The 16,104-nt window shown below is 33.6% G+C and overlaps 1 protein-coding gene across 1 annotated transcript in view; it reads left to right on the top strand.

Moving 5' to 3' along the window:
- yl (Putative vitellogenin receptor yl) overlaps positions 1 to 12,417 on the top strand; it is a 66,017-nt gene extending 53,600 nt beyond the window's left edge. Inside the window, exons 29-35 of the mRNA XM_085940069.1 lie at positions 580 to 973; positions 1,754 to 2,329; positions 4,742 to 4,914; positions 5,610 to 5,684; positions 8,493 to 8,546; positions 11,275 to 11,368; positions 12,301 to 12,417. Of these exons, the coding sequence (XP_085796195.1) occupies positions 580 to 973; positions 1,754 to 2,329; positions 4,742 to 4,914; positions 5,610 to 5,684; positions 8,493 to 8,546; positions 11,275 to 11,368; positions 12,301 to 12,417 (1,483 nt within the window). The remainder of the gene's footprint in view (positions 1 to 579; positions 974 to 1,753; positions 2,330 to 4,741; positions 4,915 to 5,609; positions 5,685 to 8,492; positions 8,547 to 11,274; positions 11,369 to 12,300) is intronic.
- The last annotated feature ends 3,687 nt before the right edge of the window (positions 12,418 to 16,104 follow it).

Genomic DNA, 16,104 nt, shown 5'->3' with positions numbered 1-16,104 from the left:
CAAAATTTTATAGTTACCTAACTAATTTTGAAAAAGAAATGAATTGCTTCAAATAAAAAATGCACATAGATAATACTCTTTTTAATTTTAACTTTCGTATGTAAATATAATGTATATTACATTACTTGTACAACTCTAAGAAAATTAGTGCGATCCTTGTGCTATGCTTCGACTTCAAATGATTTTCAAGATGACCTTTTTGCCCCCTAAAAATTCAAATTCCTCCCCGGTGGGGCGTATGCCATTCTAAGGTGATTAGCGAGGCCATTTTTTACACAACAATTACTTTTAAGGTAATTAACAAGAGCTTTTTTTTAGATAATTTCTATTGCAAACTTATTTTCAGAATTTTCAAAATTATAGTATTTTCAGACTTTTATATCGTATATAGACGCGGGCCAAAATTATAGTACAAATACTATAATTATAGTACGGTTAGCATCACTGCTACCAGTGAACCATTCACTCAATTCTTAGCATCTAAATTATTTCTCACTATTTCATACGAGTTGTCAAATCAATACAATAAATTTGATAACTATCATGTACTATTATTTAAAATTCCATTTTGTTAAACAGGGCTGACCGCAAATCCTGCAAAGCCATCGGTGAACCGCTATCCATTGTCTACCTGACAAACAACGAGATACGCCGCATGTCGCCGCGCAATGAAACATCGTCGAAGACTGTCCGCACCGTCACCACCCCCAAGATGTCCAGCCTGGACATAATCACTAGCAAGAAGTCCATTTTCTATTCCGTGGAGGACCTGGGGCAAATCCACCATTTCAATTATCAGACCAATCAGGACAACTTTGTCATTGAGGGTTTGGGAAAACCTACTTTGTTGGCCATCGATTGGTTGACGGAGAACGTGTATTTTATCAATAACAATGGCACGCCGAGTCTTATGGTGTGTCACATTGACAAGCAGAAGTGTGCGCACCTCTACCAGTTTGATAGTAATACTATGGTAAGTATAACCATTTAACACTAAGAGGAAAACCCATCCAAGAATATAAATGAAAAAGTATCTAAATTCCTATTAATTTATTGACAACTTTAGGCTTGCATGCATAGTACAGAAACATGCCTCATATTTAAAACAGCCAAAAAAGAAGTTCCCTTATAAAGTTGGTACCTAATCGCATCATTAATAATTTTTACCATTGCCAAGGAAAGTCTTGCATAATAAAATTATAAATGTTTTATTTCCACAATTAATAATTAATGAAGTCATCCGTCTTCTAAAACCTTCATGCTTGCAATATTATGTTCCCCATTATTTTAAGGGCCCACCATTATTTTATTTCTTAACTACCTCAGAGTAATAATATAAAAGAGTGGCTATTGTTCGCCAAAACGAAGACGAGTTTCTTGCGTATAACGCACAGTAGAACCTCAATTTTATTATTATTAACTTAACACTATGAAACGTTATACCATCATGTTGCTTCTCAGTACGGCTACCAAATTTAAACACAACATTGTTAAACATATTTTCTACATAATTATCACTATTCAATTATATTCAATACAAAAACAATAAATTTCAGCAACACATGCTTGCAGTTTTTAAATGAATGTATCATTCATATCAATATTCAACGGCGATGTTTCCAGAAAATATTTAATTCTATCTTACTTTAACGCATATTACGGAGATATAAGCATGCCGAATGCTTTCTCATTCGCACTTATGGTTCGTTTTTGTTCAGGCCTTCAATATATTTAATATTTTTAACATTTTTAGGTTACCGCATTTGTCGTCGACCCAATTAACAGAGTAATGTTCTTCGCCGTGACAACGTGGTCGCTTTTTAATCGATCCAATTCTGTCATTTGCAAAGCAAATCTGGACGGTCAAAAAATTGTGGAGATCGTCAACACGGAGCTGGCGCTTTGTTCAGGCCTCACAGCTGACTACGAAAGAAGAATCATTTACTTCACTGACCAGACCGAAAACACAATCTCTAGCATAAGATATGACGGAAAACAGCGAAATAATAACGTCTTTAAGACGAAGAAGGTCATCGCAAAACCTCATCATTTGGATTTCTTCGAAGATAATCTGTATTTTACCATTGACGGAACTCAGAGATTGGCAAAATGCGACATATATGATGACAAACCTTGCTCGTTATACAACCTCCATATCTTCGGAACGCAGGGCTTCAAAATCGATCAGTCTAGCAAACAGAAGAACTCTTCGAATGCGTGTGCCCGTGCCAATTGTACACATATGTGTGTAGCCGTACCATTTGCGTATAAGTGTTTGTGTTCAGATGGGATTTCCGTGGCAGAGAGTGCCAGCTGTGACTTGAATTCGGTGAGTATTTCTATATTATATCTATGTATATATCTTATATATAAGTTTGTAGGTCTGTACATGCTATTTAATTGTTTTTGGAAAAATCCATGTTTTTAAATTAAACATAAAATATGTTAAGTTTTTTAAATTTGTCTTTATAAGGTATAAATTTAATAATGTACAGTAAAACCTTAATTTTGTAGACCTCGATTTTATGGATAAAATTTCCAAGCCAAATTCTGATCCTAAATTAAAATCCTAAAAAGCCCATTTACACCTGCATGGATTTACTGTTGGCAGTACATATTGTTGTGACCATAACAATAAAATTCAAATATAAACACGTATTATTGTGGATCAAAAAAAAATTGTGTCATCTGAATAATCACGCGATAGTTGAAACTTGTGCGAAATGTGCGCATGCGCAGTAGAACGATAGTGGCGAACCTGCCAGAAAAAATACGAATTATATCGCGCAGGGCATTTTGACATTTACCAATTTTCAGAACCTGTCAGATAGAACCACATAACGACAATAAACGCATTCGCTTTTGTGTGAAGAATGAGATTGGCGAGACGGTCAGCACTGTTGTGTGGAAGCAGTTATTGTCGCGATAGTTTCATTTATACATTATTGTTGCCAGAAAATCCATGCATGTATACAGGCGCTATTAGAATTACATAATCACATAGTATTGTGCGTGGTTGTTGCATGGCATGACTTTCTGCAGTAGTTTAAGAATAAGACACATTGGCGTTTTTTAGAAGTGCCACAAATACCAGGTTTCCTATTTATATATGCTTAGATGTGAAACCTAAATATTAATTGACAAAATAGTGGCAACATTTTTCGTGGCACACACATATGCCGGCATTTGTGGCTCTTTAAAAAAATGTCAATGTGTAAGAAGACAACGTGCGCCGGCTTGTGTTTTGTTTTTTGGCGTTTTTATAATTTTAACTTTCTATTGTATGTCTTAATTTTTTTTGAAGTTATACTTCTTTTGGCGCGTTTGGGAAATCAGATCCGAGTGTATTTTTGGCGTGTGACATGTAACACATAATTTATTTTTTCACACGAAAAAAACGCACTCGATTGGATTCGAACCACTGATTATTCGGTTATTAGCCGAACGCACTACCTTTACGCCACAGTATGATACTGCAATCATGACGATTATACAGTATAATATTATAATTTAGAATTGTTCCGTTGCCTAGGCAGCGAATTTATTGTTGCCGGCCATTTGCAATTCCTTACGTAAACAAACTATTAAGCGTCAGAGTGACAGTTGGTACTTTAAAAATAAAAACAACGAGAAACTTAGACTATAGATACATCTAGACGCCACCCGTTGCATTGCTAAATGAAGCCGCGTGCCTTGCGTTTTGTTTGTGAGCGAGCGAACGCATTCGTCTAAAAATGTTCGAGACCATAGACCATTTCGCTAGTGCTCGCCCAAAGTGCTCGCACTAGACGCTCAGAATTAAAATATAATTTTCTATTTTTTTACGTTGTATAGTATTTTTAAGCGGTCAAAATGCAACCATTAGATAAAGATATCTATAATTTAAGTTATTTTAAAGAAACACTAGGTCACTGATATTAAAATATATAATAAAATACAAATAAATTATTACGAACATGTATCAACTTACTTATGAAACGTAATACCATCTTCTTGCTTATCAGTACGGCTACCACATTTTAAGACAACACACAGAACCATCTTTTCTACTTAATCAACCAAAAATATTTACCACTGACTTTATGTTTAACACAAAAAATATCAATTTTAGCAACACGAGCTCGCAAGTTGTCGACGCTATGTGAAGCGTTTCGCCCCGATTTAATGGCGATACTTTTGGAAACTGGCTTGTAGCTAGTAGACCTTTTATCTTACTCTAGCACGTGTCGCAGAGATTGTAAGGGTGCCGAATACTTTCTCACTCGCACTCATGCATCGTTTTTGTTCAGGCCTTGACGAGAAACCATTATATAAGTTAGTAATATAAGTTAAAGTGTATAGAAATAAACCAACGGCATTCCAATAAGCGGTCCTTTTTCTTGAGTGTGTAATTTAACAAGATAATTAAGAGCTAGTTTTACTTTAGTTTTATTTTTGTTTTGTTACGCCAAAGAAGTATAACTTCTAACGCGCGTACATAAGTACACACACCATTTTTTTTTCTTTCTTAAATACATATTATAATCAAAGTTAACTAATTCAAGCATTCAGAGCATTATACTTTTGGCGTTAATAGACATTCCCTCGTTCGCATTAGTCCATTGAATTAAGATTTTACTGTATTTCAATATTGGTATGTCCAGGCGTAAACAAAAAGTCTTACAAACATCGCAAAATACCCCTTACGACTTTAAAATATTTGTATTTTATATATATCTATATTTTTTGTTGTTGTACACAGAATTTAGGGACATTCTTGACATCGGACACAATTGCAATCACAGGGAGTCGTAGAAAGAAAAGCATCATATCCGTGTCTATCCTGTTCACTGTGATCTTCGTCATGTTGGGCGCATTAGCATATTACCGCTACAGACTGAAGAGAAAAGCTACACCCGATGACCCAACCTACTCGTGAGTCTAAATCAACTGAATCTAAACCTGATCATCCATTATGCAACTAAGATTATTCATAATTGTCATTGGCATATTCTTCTTTCTCTTGTGGCATTTCCCACAATAATAATTTGGGCTGTTGCCAAGTACTCATTGCGCATTAATCTCCGGATGATATTATATGTATCCAGGAGGACGGTTTTTGGAATGTCTATTTGGAGCAGTGCCGGTGGCAGAAATTATCAGTGGTCTTATAGTATTTACGGTTTTGAGACTCCACATTTTCTCAATTTAGCCATACAGTGATGTTAAGTTGAAAAGAAAAAAAATAAGATAAAACAATTTGTTATTAAGTTTACTTATCTTATTTAAAAAAATAATGACTACATGATCATGCGTATTTCTTCGGTTTTTAATAATATTTTCCAATCGATGCACAAATGGAGACAACGAATTTCATGCATAAATGACAGATCGCATTGTATAAAAAATAGCAGGCAGATACTCTTCAAGAATAAGCATGACGTTTAATTTAAATTGCATAGGTCATTTCTTAGGTTATATGCATCACAGATAATATTAACACACTGACCTCATCAGGCGGCGGAGGAAACCGCGCCGCGAACCTCTGATTTTGATTGATTTACAATCCTTTTATAATTTTCTCACCTCAATGTTTTAGACAAATAAATCATATTTAATTTCTATTTCAGTGTCCACTTTCAAAATCCTGCCTTTGGAAGACTGGCGTTAACTCAAAATGCTACAGCCAAAATGACAAATCTAAGGTAAGAATTTTCAACTCAATATCACGTCATCTTGAATCGGATCTGAATAATTGCAAATCTAATTAAAACTAGGTTACAATTAATTTAAAATTCAATTTATTTTAAACGCATTTATTTAAATGCATGGCAATGTGTGCATTTCTATTCATAGACACAACTGCAGTGCCCAAGGCCAAGGTTACACAATGCGATTGGTGGGTGATATTTTATTTTAGCCAATTAAGGGTGGTTATTGTTTTTCAATCGGTGTTTTGGTTCAAACGTTATGGTCACTTGTCGCTGACATTTTCATTCTTATATTTACATAATGCTAACTAAGAGTCATAACTCACATATTCCAAAAATTGAGTTTTGAGATAATCGCAAAAAACCACCACAGGACTGTTTTTTCTAATCAGAACAAAAGTATTTAACTCCCTTGAATATTAAATGACTGAGTGAGTTGATTTACATTTTTTTTTTAAATATATATGAGGCGTCTAATTACAAAAAGCGACAAGTTCACAATTCAATATTTTCGGGAAACAACGTTTTTATGTTTCAAGCTTCAATTATTTGTTTTAACGTGAGATTATTTTTTCCGTTGTATTCTATGTCGAAATTAGAACCAAATAGCAATTTGTTTCAGCCGATAAACTCTTAAATGTAATAAATATAGGCAAAATAAAATTGGACGTAGCGCTAATTGTACCTCACTTTTTAATTTATTCCGCATAAGGCACATATTTTCGTGGCACTGTCATGAGTTTACCAGATGCTACAGCATGGAAGACGCCCTTTTCCATATTGAACGATCCCTTATTGGTTGACTTAAACACGCGCGAAATCAACCAAGCTTTAAATAATATGAAACACGGACTTGGCGCTTTTTGTAATAAATCGAGACTTACAATATTTTTTTTCGTAGGGTTATGTCGCGTTTTGGAATTTATAGATCAATAAATATTGTGTAAAATTATACAAAGAATCCGTGCGTATTTTTTTCTCGATTTTGACCAAATGTGGACTTCTCGCTTTTTGGAATTAGACGCCTCATAACACTCACAATATGAGAAATAGACCTCCCTGATTGGTTAGAAAGGCCTTGATGACAGAACTCACATTATTCATTGATTGAAAAGTGTGAAAAGTGCTGGCTGACTCAGCCAGTGTACCTTCGAAGATGTATCATTCGGTGTCTGGGTGTCTGAGTCCATATTTTCAAATTTTCGAATTGCAGCATTGATTTGGCTTAAAGCTGCAGCCATGTCTTTAAGCACAATTTTTTTGGGTGGTTCTAGTTTTTTTAGTGCTATTACATTTTAAAAGCTGTCCAACCAAACCAACGACATTTCTACCCAACAAAAGGGTTACACGATTTTTACATGCTTTAAAGCCGAGCATGCACTTAGCTACTATTTGAACGTATCTTCACATTTTTTAATCTTTTAAACCAGTCGCAGCTTACATTAAAGTTTTAGTTACAGTTGTTACCCTCCTTTTTCTTCAAATTTTAGGGATAGTTTATAAAGAAGTAGAGCGAAGCGCTTGTGACCAAAATGCGTTAAGCAGCGCATTCTCACTAGATATCACACACCGCGTCCCACGTAACATCTCTTCGCCTATAATATTGTTGCAAATCACAGCGCGCTAGTGGCTCAAGTGCGGTAAGCGGCGCAGGTGCAGGTGGCGGAAGGGGGTCGACTCCTAATTCATTTTCACCGCTCACCATAATAGTGGAGTAATATAATATTTTCATTATCTATCTGAATTATTTCTTTGCCGGCACATAATTACATAATCACATAATGATTATTTTAATATTATTAATAATTTGCAAAGACTTTGATAATATTATAAGCGCGCACTTGTTGATGACACTCCCACAGGCGGGTAAATTAGAGACCCCTGCACCTCTATCGCCTCGTCACATTCAATCTGCGTTGGAGTATTTGAATACGTAGTATTTTCGTCAAATCGTCGCGCTGAGAACCAAAAACGACACGCGCGCCCCACTCTCCATTTTTATTTTCATCACTCTTACTAGCCATTTTAGGAGAAAAAATTTCACAAATAAATTATGCGCATATAAAGAGTTACTAACTGTACACTGCTTAAAAAATTATAGATGACGCAATATTTTATTAACGGCAACACAGCGTGGGGTGACAAAAACTAAAAAAACCGTTTTTATGAGTTGTATGTTCGTCGCGAATGGTTGTAAGTCGAGGTGGTCTTAAGTAAAGAACTCACTGTACATACAATTTCAGATTTAAAATGAAAGGGGCAGTGTTTTGATTCTGGTTAAGGGCGGCATTTTACCTAGGGACATTACTACGCTCACCTCATTTATCCAGCTCTGTATCTGGTTTATAGTGCACTTTTTATGCACTTACGGCAATGTGAAAAGTAATATCATCTCTGTTCTGGCAGAACACACTAACTGGAGAATACTAGTTTTGAGTAATTTGACTTTGAAGTTGTTAAAATGTTTGAAATGGTCTATCATGTGAGTTTATTAAGTAATCGTAAAAAGATGACTTTAAAATAAAGACTGTTTATTTATTAAGAAGGTTTCCAGACGGTAAAGTTTGAAATAAGGAACATTTTGGTATAACTAACTCAATATGTCATTTTTTCGAATTAGTGTCTTCTGCCAGAACAGTGACAATATGTAGTATCTACTACTGACCTAAGCCAATGTGTTTTGGTATAATATGAGAAACAATAAGATATGATTTTAATATATATTATATTATATACCTATGTCTCAGTTTTGTAATAGATGTGTGGTACCAGATTACTAAATATTGTATGTATTCTTCTAAGGTCCATATCTGAATCTAATGAGGCGAAGGAAAACAGATGTGATCAAAAACGTTTGTACCTAATTATAATTCTTATTTGCTATCATCGCTTTCTGTGACATATTTTGCTTTCCATATTTTATTACCTCACCAGTCTCGGAGGATAGGGTAAGCACAAAGCTGCGTGATTTTCTTTGGTCCCCAGATCAGGTTAGATCCACCAATGTGACATCATTATATACCTATTTCATACATAAGTATCGCATAATCCGATGCGTCAGTTAAAGACCAATTGGCAGCTGGAAATATTGCAACATTAGTTATACATAGGTATCACGCTGGACCGGATCTGATCTACCGAATCTATCTCAAACTGATAAAAGGAAACTGGGTTTCAGTAGCGCCGTGTGCGAAGCATCAGTCATTGGCCAGTTTATGAGTTCCATCAGCAACCAGTTCATCGGATTTTAGTTACTCCATGAGCGAAAGGCCTAAGAGAGTATCAAAAAATCTCATAACTTCTGCTTCATATTGATATTATATCTCTACCGGCTACCTATATACTGGGATATAAACTGAGTGGCAGAAGAGTGGCTGGTTCAAAGGACCGATGAACCTGAAGAAGTCTGGTGTCGTAAATGGTAGGAATCGACGATAAGGATCTCCCATCTGGTGATAGACACAAAGCACTCAGAAGCCCAACTCCCCCGCAAATACATCATAAATGACTAAACTGCATACACTGCAGACATTCTCGATATGTGTACAACATGAATATCTGCTGATTAAAACCCTCTCCTTTATGTGAGTGCACAGAAATCCAAACAATATCTTCCTTGGAGGATTTTCTGCCATCCATCAAGCTGAGGAAAATGCTTTGGCATTGATTGAGGCCTTATCGGTGCCTCTATAGTGCTGTTGCCCTGAAGTATGATTACCTATGTGTTTGTAACTGTGACTGTGGTTTGTTAGAATAACATTCTTAGCATATTATGTTATGCAATACAAGTGGGACCGTGTCCGGAAACTTATATGTATGCATTATATAATTTAGAAAAACACTTTCTGAGAGAGTATATCATAACCAATAGAAAAAATCTTTTTTGAAAAAAGTAAGCCACCCGGCCGGGAATCGAACCCTTCATCTCCACGGGTAAATGCCCCAATCGTCGCATTTATCCAATATGCTACGGTGTGACATACTAATAGCGACAATTTTAGCTATTACGTCGGTTAGTAATCAAAAGTAATAGTAAATAGTTACCTACTTTGATTTAATAAACAAAAATCGATTGCCAAAGTAGCTTGATTTCGAAGAGCGCCGATGAGTAGGTATTAAAATGACCAATAGCTAAAATTGTCGCTATTAGTATGTCACACCGTAGCATATTGGATAAATGCGACGATTGGGGCGTTTACCCGTGGAGATGCAGGGTTCGAATCCCGGCCGGGTGGCTTACTTTTTTCAAAAAAGATTTTTTCTATTGGTTATGATATACTCTCTCAGAAAGTGTTTTTCTAAATTATATAATGTTCAATAATCAGAATGATATATTCTTAAATCTTGTGAATTATTCGTTTGAATAAAAGAAATAGTTAATTATTATATGTATGCAGTTCTCCATATCACACTTCACCGTAAAAAGTTGTATCGGAAATATATGGCTGTATATAAAAAACCGGCCAACCTATTTGGGTCGTATAGTACCTACTGACATAAAATTCATGTCTAAATATAACACGGTTCTTGTCGGTACAGGAAGCCAGCAGCAAACAAATTTTGAAAATAGCTGTTATACTGGATTATTTGTTAGGTTAGGTTAGGTTAGGTTTTCATTCTTGAATTCATGAATTTTGCCAAAATCAGCTATGAAAATTGAATTAATGTTCATATTGAATCTAATAAAATTGGAGACCGTATAGTATACGGTCATCTCTTTCCGATAAGAAAGCTCACGGCGAACTGTGCCACGGTGAAATGTTTTACATACAATTTACATGTAACCAAGTGGGGCAGGCAGATGGGAAACCAGCAGGGGACTTTTGGAATCAATGCATACGACACTGCATATGGTTTTGGTTTTTCAACACATTCAACTGAATCCGCTTCCAATCTATGTGCTTTATTTTGCTGGTTTTTATTCGCTATTGTGACATTTTAATAAACTGCTTGCGCTTTATTAATATATATATTTATTATTGTGGCGAAGGGTGGAGATAAGCTGTTAATATCCGACATAAATAGTGCACACTTTGTCAGTAAAACGTATTTGTTCATTTATTCAGTAAACATAGTAAACTTTGTCAGTCAAACGTATTTGATTTCATAGAACTAAGACTACAATGTGTACATTGTGTTTGTTAGTTTTTAAAATTCAATTAAACCCTGCCCAATCCAAACCATAGTAGATAATAATAGTCAAAAAATATTTTTGTTTGGTTTAATGAATTTCAAAAAACTAACCATCACCTTGTGTGTTCTTGTGTGTGTGTGTTCAGATGTGTATTCTTAATTCAAAGAAAACAAATAAGTATTACTGAAAAAGTGTGCATTATTTTTGTCGGATCGCCCATAACATACCTAAACTATTATGGTTTGGTTTAGGTAGGGCTTAATTGAATTTTAAAAACTAACCAGCACCATCTGCAAATTGTATTCTTAGTTCAATGAAAACAAATACGTATGACTGACAAAGTTTAGTGTGCTCTATTTATGTTGAATCTTAAACCCTACCTTCACCCTTTTCCACCGATTTATTATATCAATCAATTAACAATAATCATTAATTTTATTAATATTTCAGACCTAATGAGCGCGAATATGAGAATCCATTGAATAGAAAACCAAATTGGCCGACGAATATGACTGATTCAAGCATTCAGCAAATGACACAAAGGGTAATAAATCACTGACACACTTTGCATGCTTTTATATTTTAAGTTTAGTTGGCATTGGCAGGTCACGCAGGTCTGAACCAATGTAACCCTATGTAACCAAACGTAACCCGATGTAACCAAACGTAACCCGATGTAACAACCCAATGTAACCCAATGCAACCTAACGTAACTGATGTAACCCAATGTATCCAAACGTAACGCAGTGTTATAGTGACAAATAAAAAAGCGTCGTGTTGTTGATTATTTTGAAAATCATAATAACCACACTCCCTCTTTCTCCTCCTTCCCCTCCTCAAAAAAACCCACTTTTCTAAAAGCACATACAGTCGAACTTGGATATTACGAGGAAGATGGGACCGACTGAATTTGCTCGTTATAATCATTACTCGTTATATCAGAGAATAGGTATTTTTAAATGAGCGGTCACATAACACAAAAAGTCGCAATTTAAACAATTAGAATTTTTCCCCGAAACAAGCATGTCATTCATAAACTACAAAAGAAGTTGTTTATTGTAATGAACACTGGTAGGTACCTACTGACTTCACAAACCTTGGATTTTTTACATGCAATTTCAACCATATGCGTGGATACTTTTTCAATATTGTCGGCAAAAACACCAATTAGGTACACTTAACTAGTGTCATAAAAGTAATCCGATCCCAGCGGCATCCTGTCCGGTCGGATTTTATTGCTTAGGGTCGAAATGTTTTTAAACGATCGACACATTAACAGTTTTAAGAAAAATTTTGAAAGACCCCCTTGCTATAATCATTGTTTTTACGAGAAATGGATGTTAGCCACTTGCTCAATACGTAAGTCAATACTCTGACTAAAACAACACACATTGAAAAATAATATGTGTATTTGCCAGATCCGGATTGGCATTTTACTGTACAAAATTAATGAACTTTGATTATTTATGACAACAGGTTGCTGGATTGCAGTTAACAGTTCCAAATCTTCTCGTTGATTCAGATTCGGACGTAGAATCGGACCGGGACCATCACGACGGGGACCATAAAGAAAGAACGAAACTCTTACCATAGATTAACACATTTATGCAATTATTAATAGACTAAAATGCAATATGAATTTTAAATGTATAATTTTACAGGAAATATTAGGAATAATTATATTATCATATTTTATATTAACTAAAATCAATACAATATAATCCTAGAAAGTTTTTTAGTTATATCCTATCTGTGACTATTAATTGTCAGTATTAAATATTTATAAAAATATCTCAATATTTTTGAACAGGGTTATACAGATTTTAATTAGTATACTTTTACTGTTTCATTAATTAAATTAAATTTATATTGTAAGTAGAATGCTTTAAATATTTTTACTAGCAATAGCAATGGTATTGGGTCTTTGTGTTATTATATTCAAATTTTGTACCTCACAGCCAATGTGTCTCAAGTCTGATTTTGAACCCAAATTATCATATCGTTTAGTGGCAATTCACCTTTTGAGTCTATTCAGCGCCTTCTTTAGATTAATATAGCCTGAGCATATCTTTTTTTCAGCTGTCAAAATCAGATCCCAGATTGCTTGACATATTGATTCGCCATTTCTCGTTTCAAATTGAATTATAAAAAATTCTCATATCAAATATATTAACTATCAGTGTTATTTATAAATACTATACATTCCTGTTATTCATCAGCTGTCAAAGTCAGACTAGTCCTTCACATAAAAACCGGTGGTAATATTGATTTAAAAAAAAATATGTAGCATTGATCTATGCATTACATTATTGTAGAAGGTGTGTTAATGCTAGTGTATTATTTATCATGTAACTCATCTATCCAAATCAAAGCGCGTCAGTATGAGCACTCTATAGAACAATGACACGTCATCCATAGACAACAACGGGTAAAAGTAGGACCAGTCGTTGTGAATGTATCGGCTTTCTAAGTCGACTTGAAAAATCTTAATGTGTTATATTTTGACATAAGATACACTGGCTCTCAGATACAAAATTAACAGTACAAACAATATTGATATAATATGTTGACAAATAAATGGCCCTGGATAGGCTGTAGTAAATCTTCATTGCCAGGATTACTATCACAGCTTTAATCATATTTTTTTTACGTTAGGTTAGTTTTATTTATTTAATGGCATCATTATATTGTGTGTGTATATTAATTATCTAATGATTGTTTTGAACCAAATTGTGGTTTTTAATATATTTGAACCAAATAATAGGAAATCATTTGATATTAAAAAGTTTTCTGACTATGGAAAAATTTAATAATACTAGAACTTTAATAGCTTGTTAAAATAATTTACTTTTATTGGTAATCAATAAAAAAATTATCGTCATTATATTATCAAATGTAAATAACCACCTATTTTTTTATTTATTTGTGCCATGTGGGTGATTTTTAATCCAAAAAGTTTATAATTATTTAAATAAAATATTTCACAACATAAAACATAATAAATTAAAACGTTGTTATCATGAAAATAGTTTTATTTTTTAATTCATCAAATAAAATTATTTAATCGTACAGGATTTATGAATAATTACATTTTCTATTTATATAAGTATAATAATTGTATTATTTGAATTTGTTACACATTGTTAAAAATAAGAAAAGATACTGTTTATGTGTATTAACTTTACTAAGAATAATGTATGGAACACCTTCAAACTTGTCTAGTTATTAAAAAAAAAAAACAAAGGTCCAAATACACAGTCTTACTTAGTATAGTGGTTACTTGGCCAATGCTTAAGCGTACACTTTCAAAATTGGCGTCTTAGTTGTAGTGAGAAAAACAAGTAACATATTTAAGCTTAACTTAACACCGACAGCTCCACATTAAATTTGGCAAATATTATTTTGCTTGTATAAATAATTATAATAATTGTATAATTTTTTGTCATATAATTTTAATGTCATTTTAGTATTTTTTTAAGACAAAAAAAATTGCCTAAATTGTATTATTCTGTGTAAATTAATTGAAAACATTGTTATGAGTGATTATAAGTTTATTTTACATATTATTTCCAAAATATGAATAAAAATATGTACTTAAGTCCAAATTGCAGTGTGTTCCTCTTACGCTATTATTTATTTAATGACCAGTGTAATAAACTAAGAATTTGTTGTAATATAATAGCGCTTGTACACGTGTATAGATTTACTGGCACCAATAGTAAATTTAACTATCACGATAATAACTGTTTACACGCAAAAGTGCTAACTGTCTCGCCAATCTCATTTTTCAAGCGTAAGCTAGGCGCGTTGATGTTATTGTATAGTGCTATTTGATAGGTGGTGAAAATTGGTAAAAAACATCAAAATTCGCACGGTGTAATTTGAATTTTTTTCGGCAGGTTCATCACGCCACTGTCGTTTACTATCGTGTGAAAATTCAGAAGCCGCTAAACGTTTTTTGATCCTTGCATGCAGTTTTGCAATATGCACGATACGTATTTACATTTGCATTTTATCGTTACAGTCATGACAATACGTACCAGTAGCGAAGGGTGGAGGTAGGCTGTTAAGATTTGCTATAAATGGTGCACACTAAACTTTTTTAGTCATGTATTTGTTTTTATTGAACTAAGACTACAATTTACAGATAGTGTTAGTTAGTTTTTAAAAATCAATTAAACCATGCCTAAACGAAACCATAATAGTTTTGGTCTAATTTGGGCAATACGACAAAATTGTGCACACTTTTTCATTCATAGTTATTTGTTTTCGTTGGATTAAAAATACATATTACAAATATTGTTGGTTATTTTTTTTAATTCATTAAGCCTTGACTAAGCCAAACTATAATAAATAAAAAATATTATTCTATTTATAAAATATTCAAAGTTATGTATGATTTAATTGCATAATTTTAGATATTTTATAGATAGACATGAATTTTTTGACTATTATCTATTATGGCTCGGTTTCTCAGAGTTTAGTTGAATTTTAAAAACTAACCAACACTATCTGTAAATTGTCGTCTTATTTCAATGAAAACAAATATGTATGTCTGAAAAAGTTTAATTTGCACTGTTTATGCCGGATCTTAACAGCCTACCTCCACCCTTCGCCACTGATACGTACTGCCGCCAGTAAATCCTTGCATGTGTATACGGACTATAAAATAAAACAAGTAATACCTACTGTCATCTGTAACTAGTCATGCATTTAATAGTCAATGTATGACGGATGAAATGGAAATCATTAGGACATGCACGTATTTTTTAGTTCTTAAGCTGACCACTGGGCTAGTTATAATAATTATAATAAAACAGCTGCTTTAGCATGCTTAAAAAAATCATTATCATTCTTTTTACAATCTTTCGTGGATATCTCTCAACGTCTGCCTATCGTGAACTGTAGTTCCCCAATTTTGAAAAACTAGTGTGGCCGTGTCTATTAAAATTGTGTTAAAATCATGACTTTGTTGCATCGTCAGCAAGACTCGTCAGCCAATATTGATATATGAAGTTAGTTTGTTAGACCAGCGCTATAATCCATTTAGGTTCATGGCTGACTATACAAACCCTCCTTCAAAAATTTCTGCCCCAATCTCTCTCTTTCCATGTGGTCATACTCCTGAATCGACCTCTCTGCAATACATCTTCTCCGGGAACATTGAAAAATGTTATTTAAACAATAATAAAATATAATTTGTAAAATTTATAATTATAATTTGTATTTTTATAGGGCATTACATTTCGCTATTTCTTTCTTATTATTTAGTACCTAGTA

This window comes from Rhyacophila brunnea, unplaced genomic scaffold, assembly GCF_057557595.1.
Source record: "Rhyacophila brunnea isolate RB1 unplaced genomic scaffold, BYU_Rbru_1.0 scaffold_12, whole genome shotgun sequence".
Taxonomy (NCBI): Eukaryota; Metazoa; Arthropoda; class Insecta; order Trichoptera; family Rhyacophilidae; genus Rhyacophila; species Rhyacophila brunnea.
Note: the sequence above shows the minus strand (reverse complement) of the source record. Positions and strands in the feature narration are given on the sequence as shown.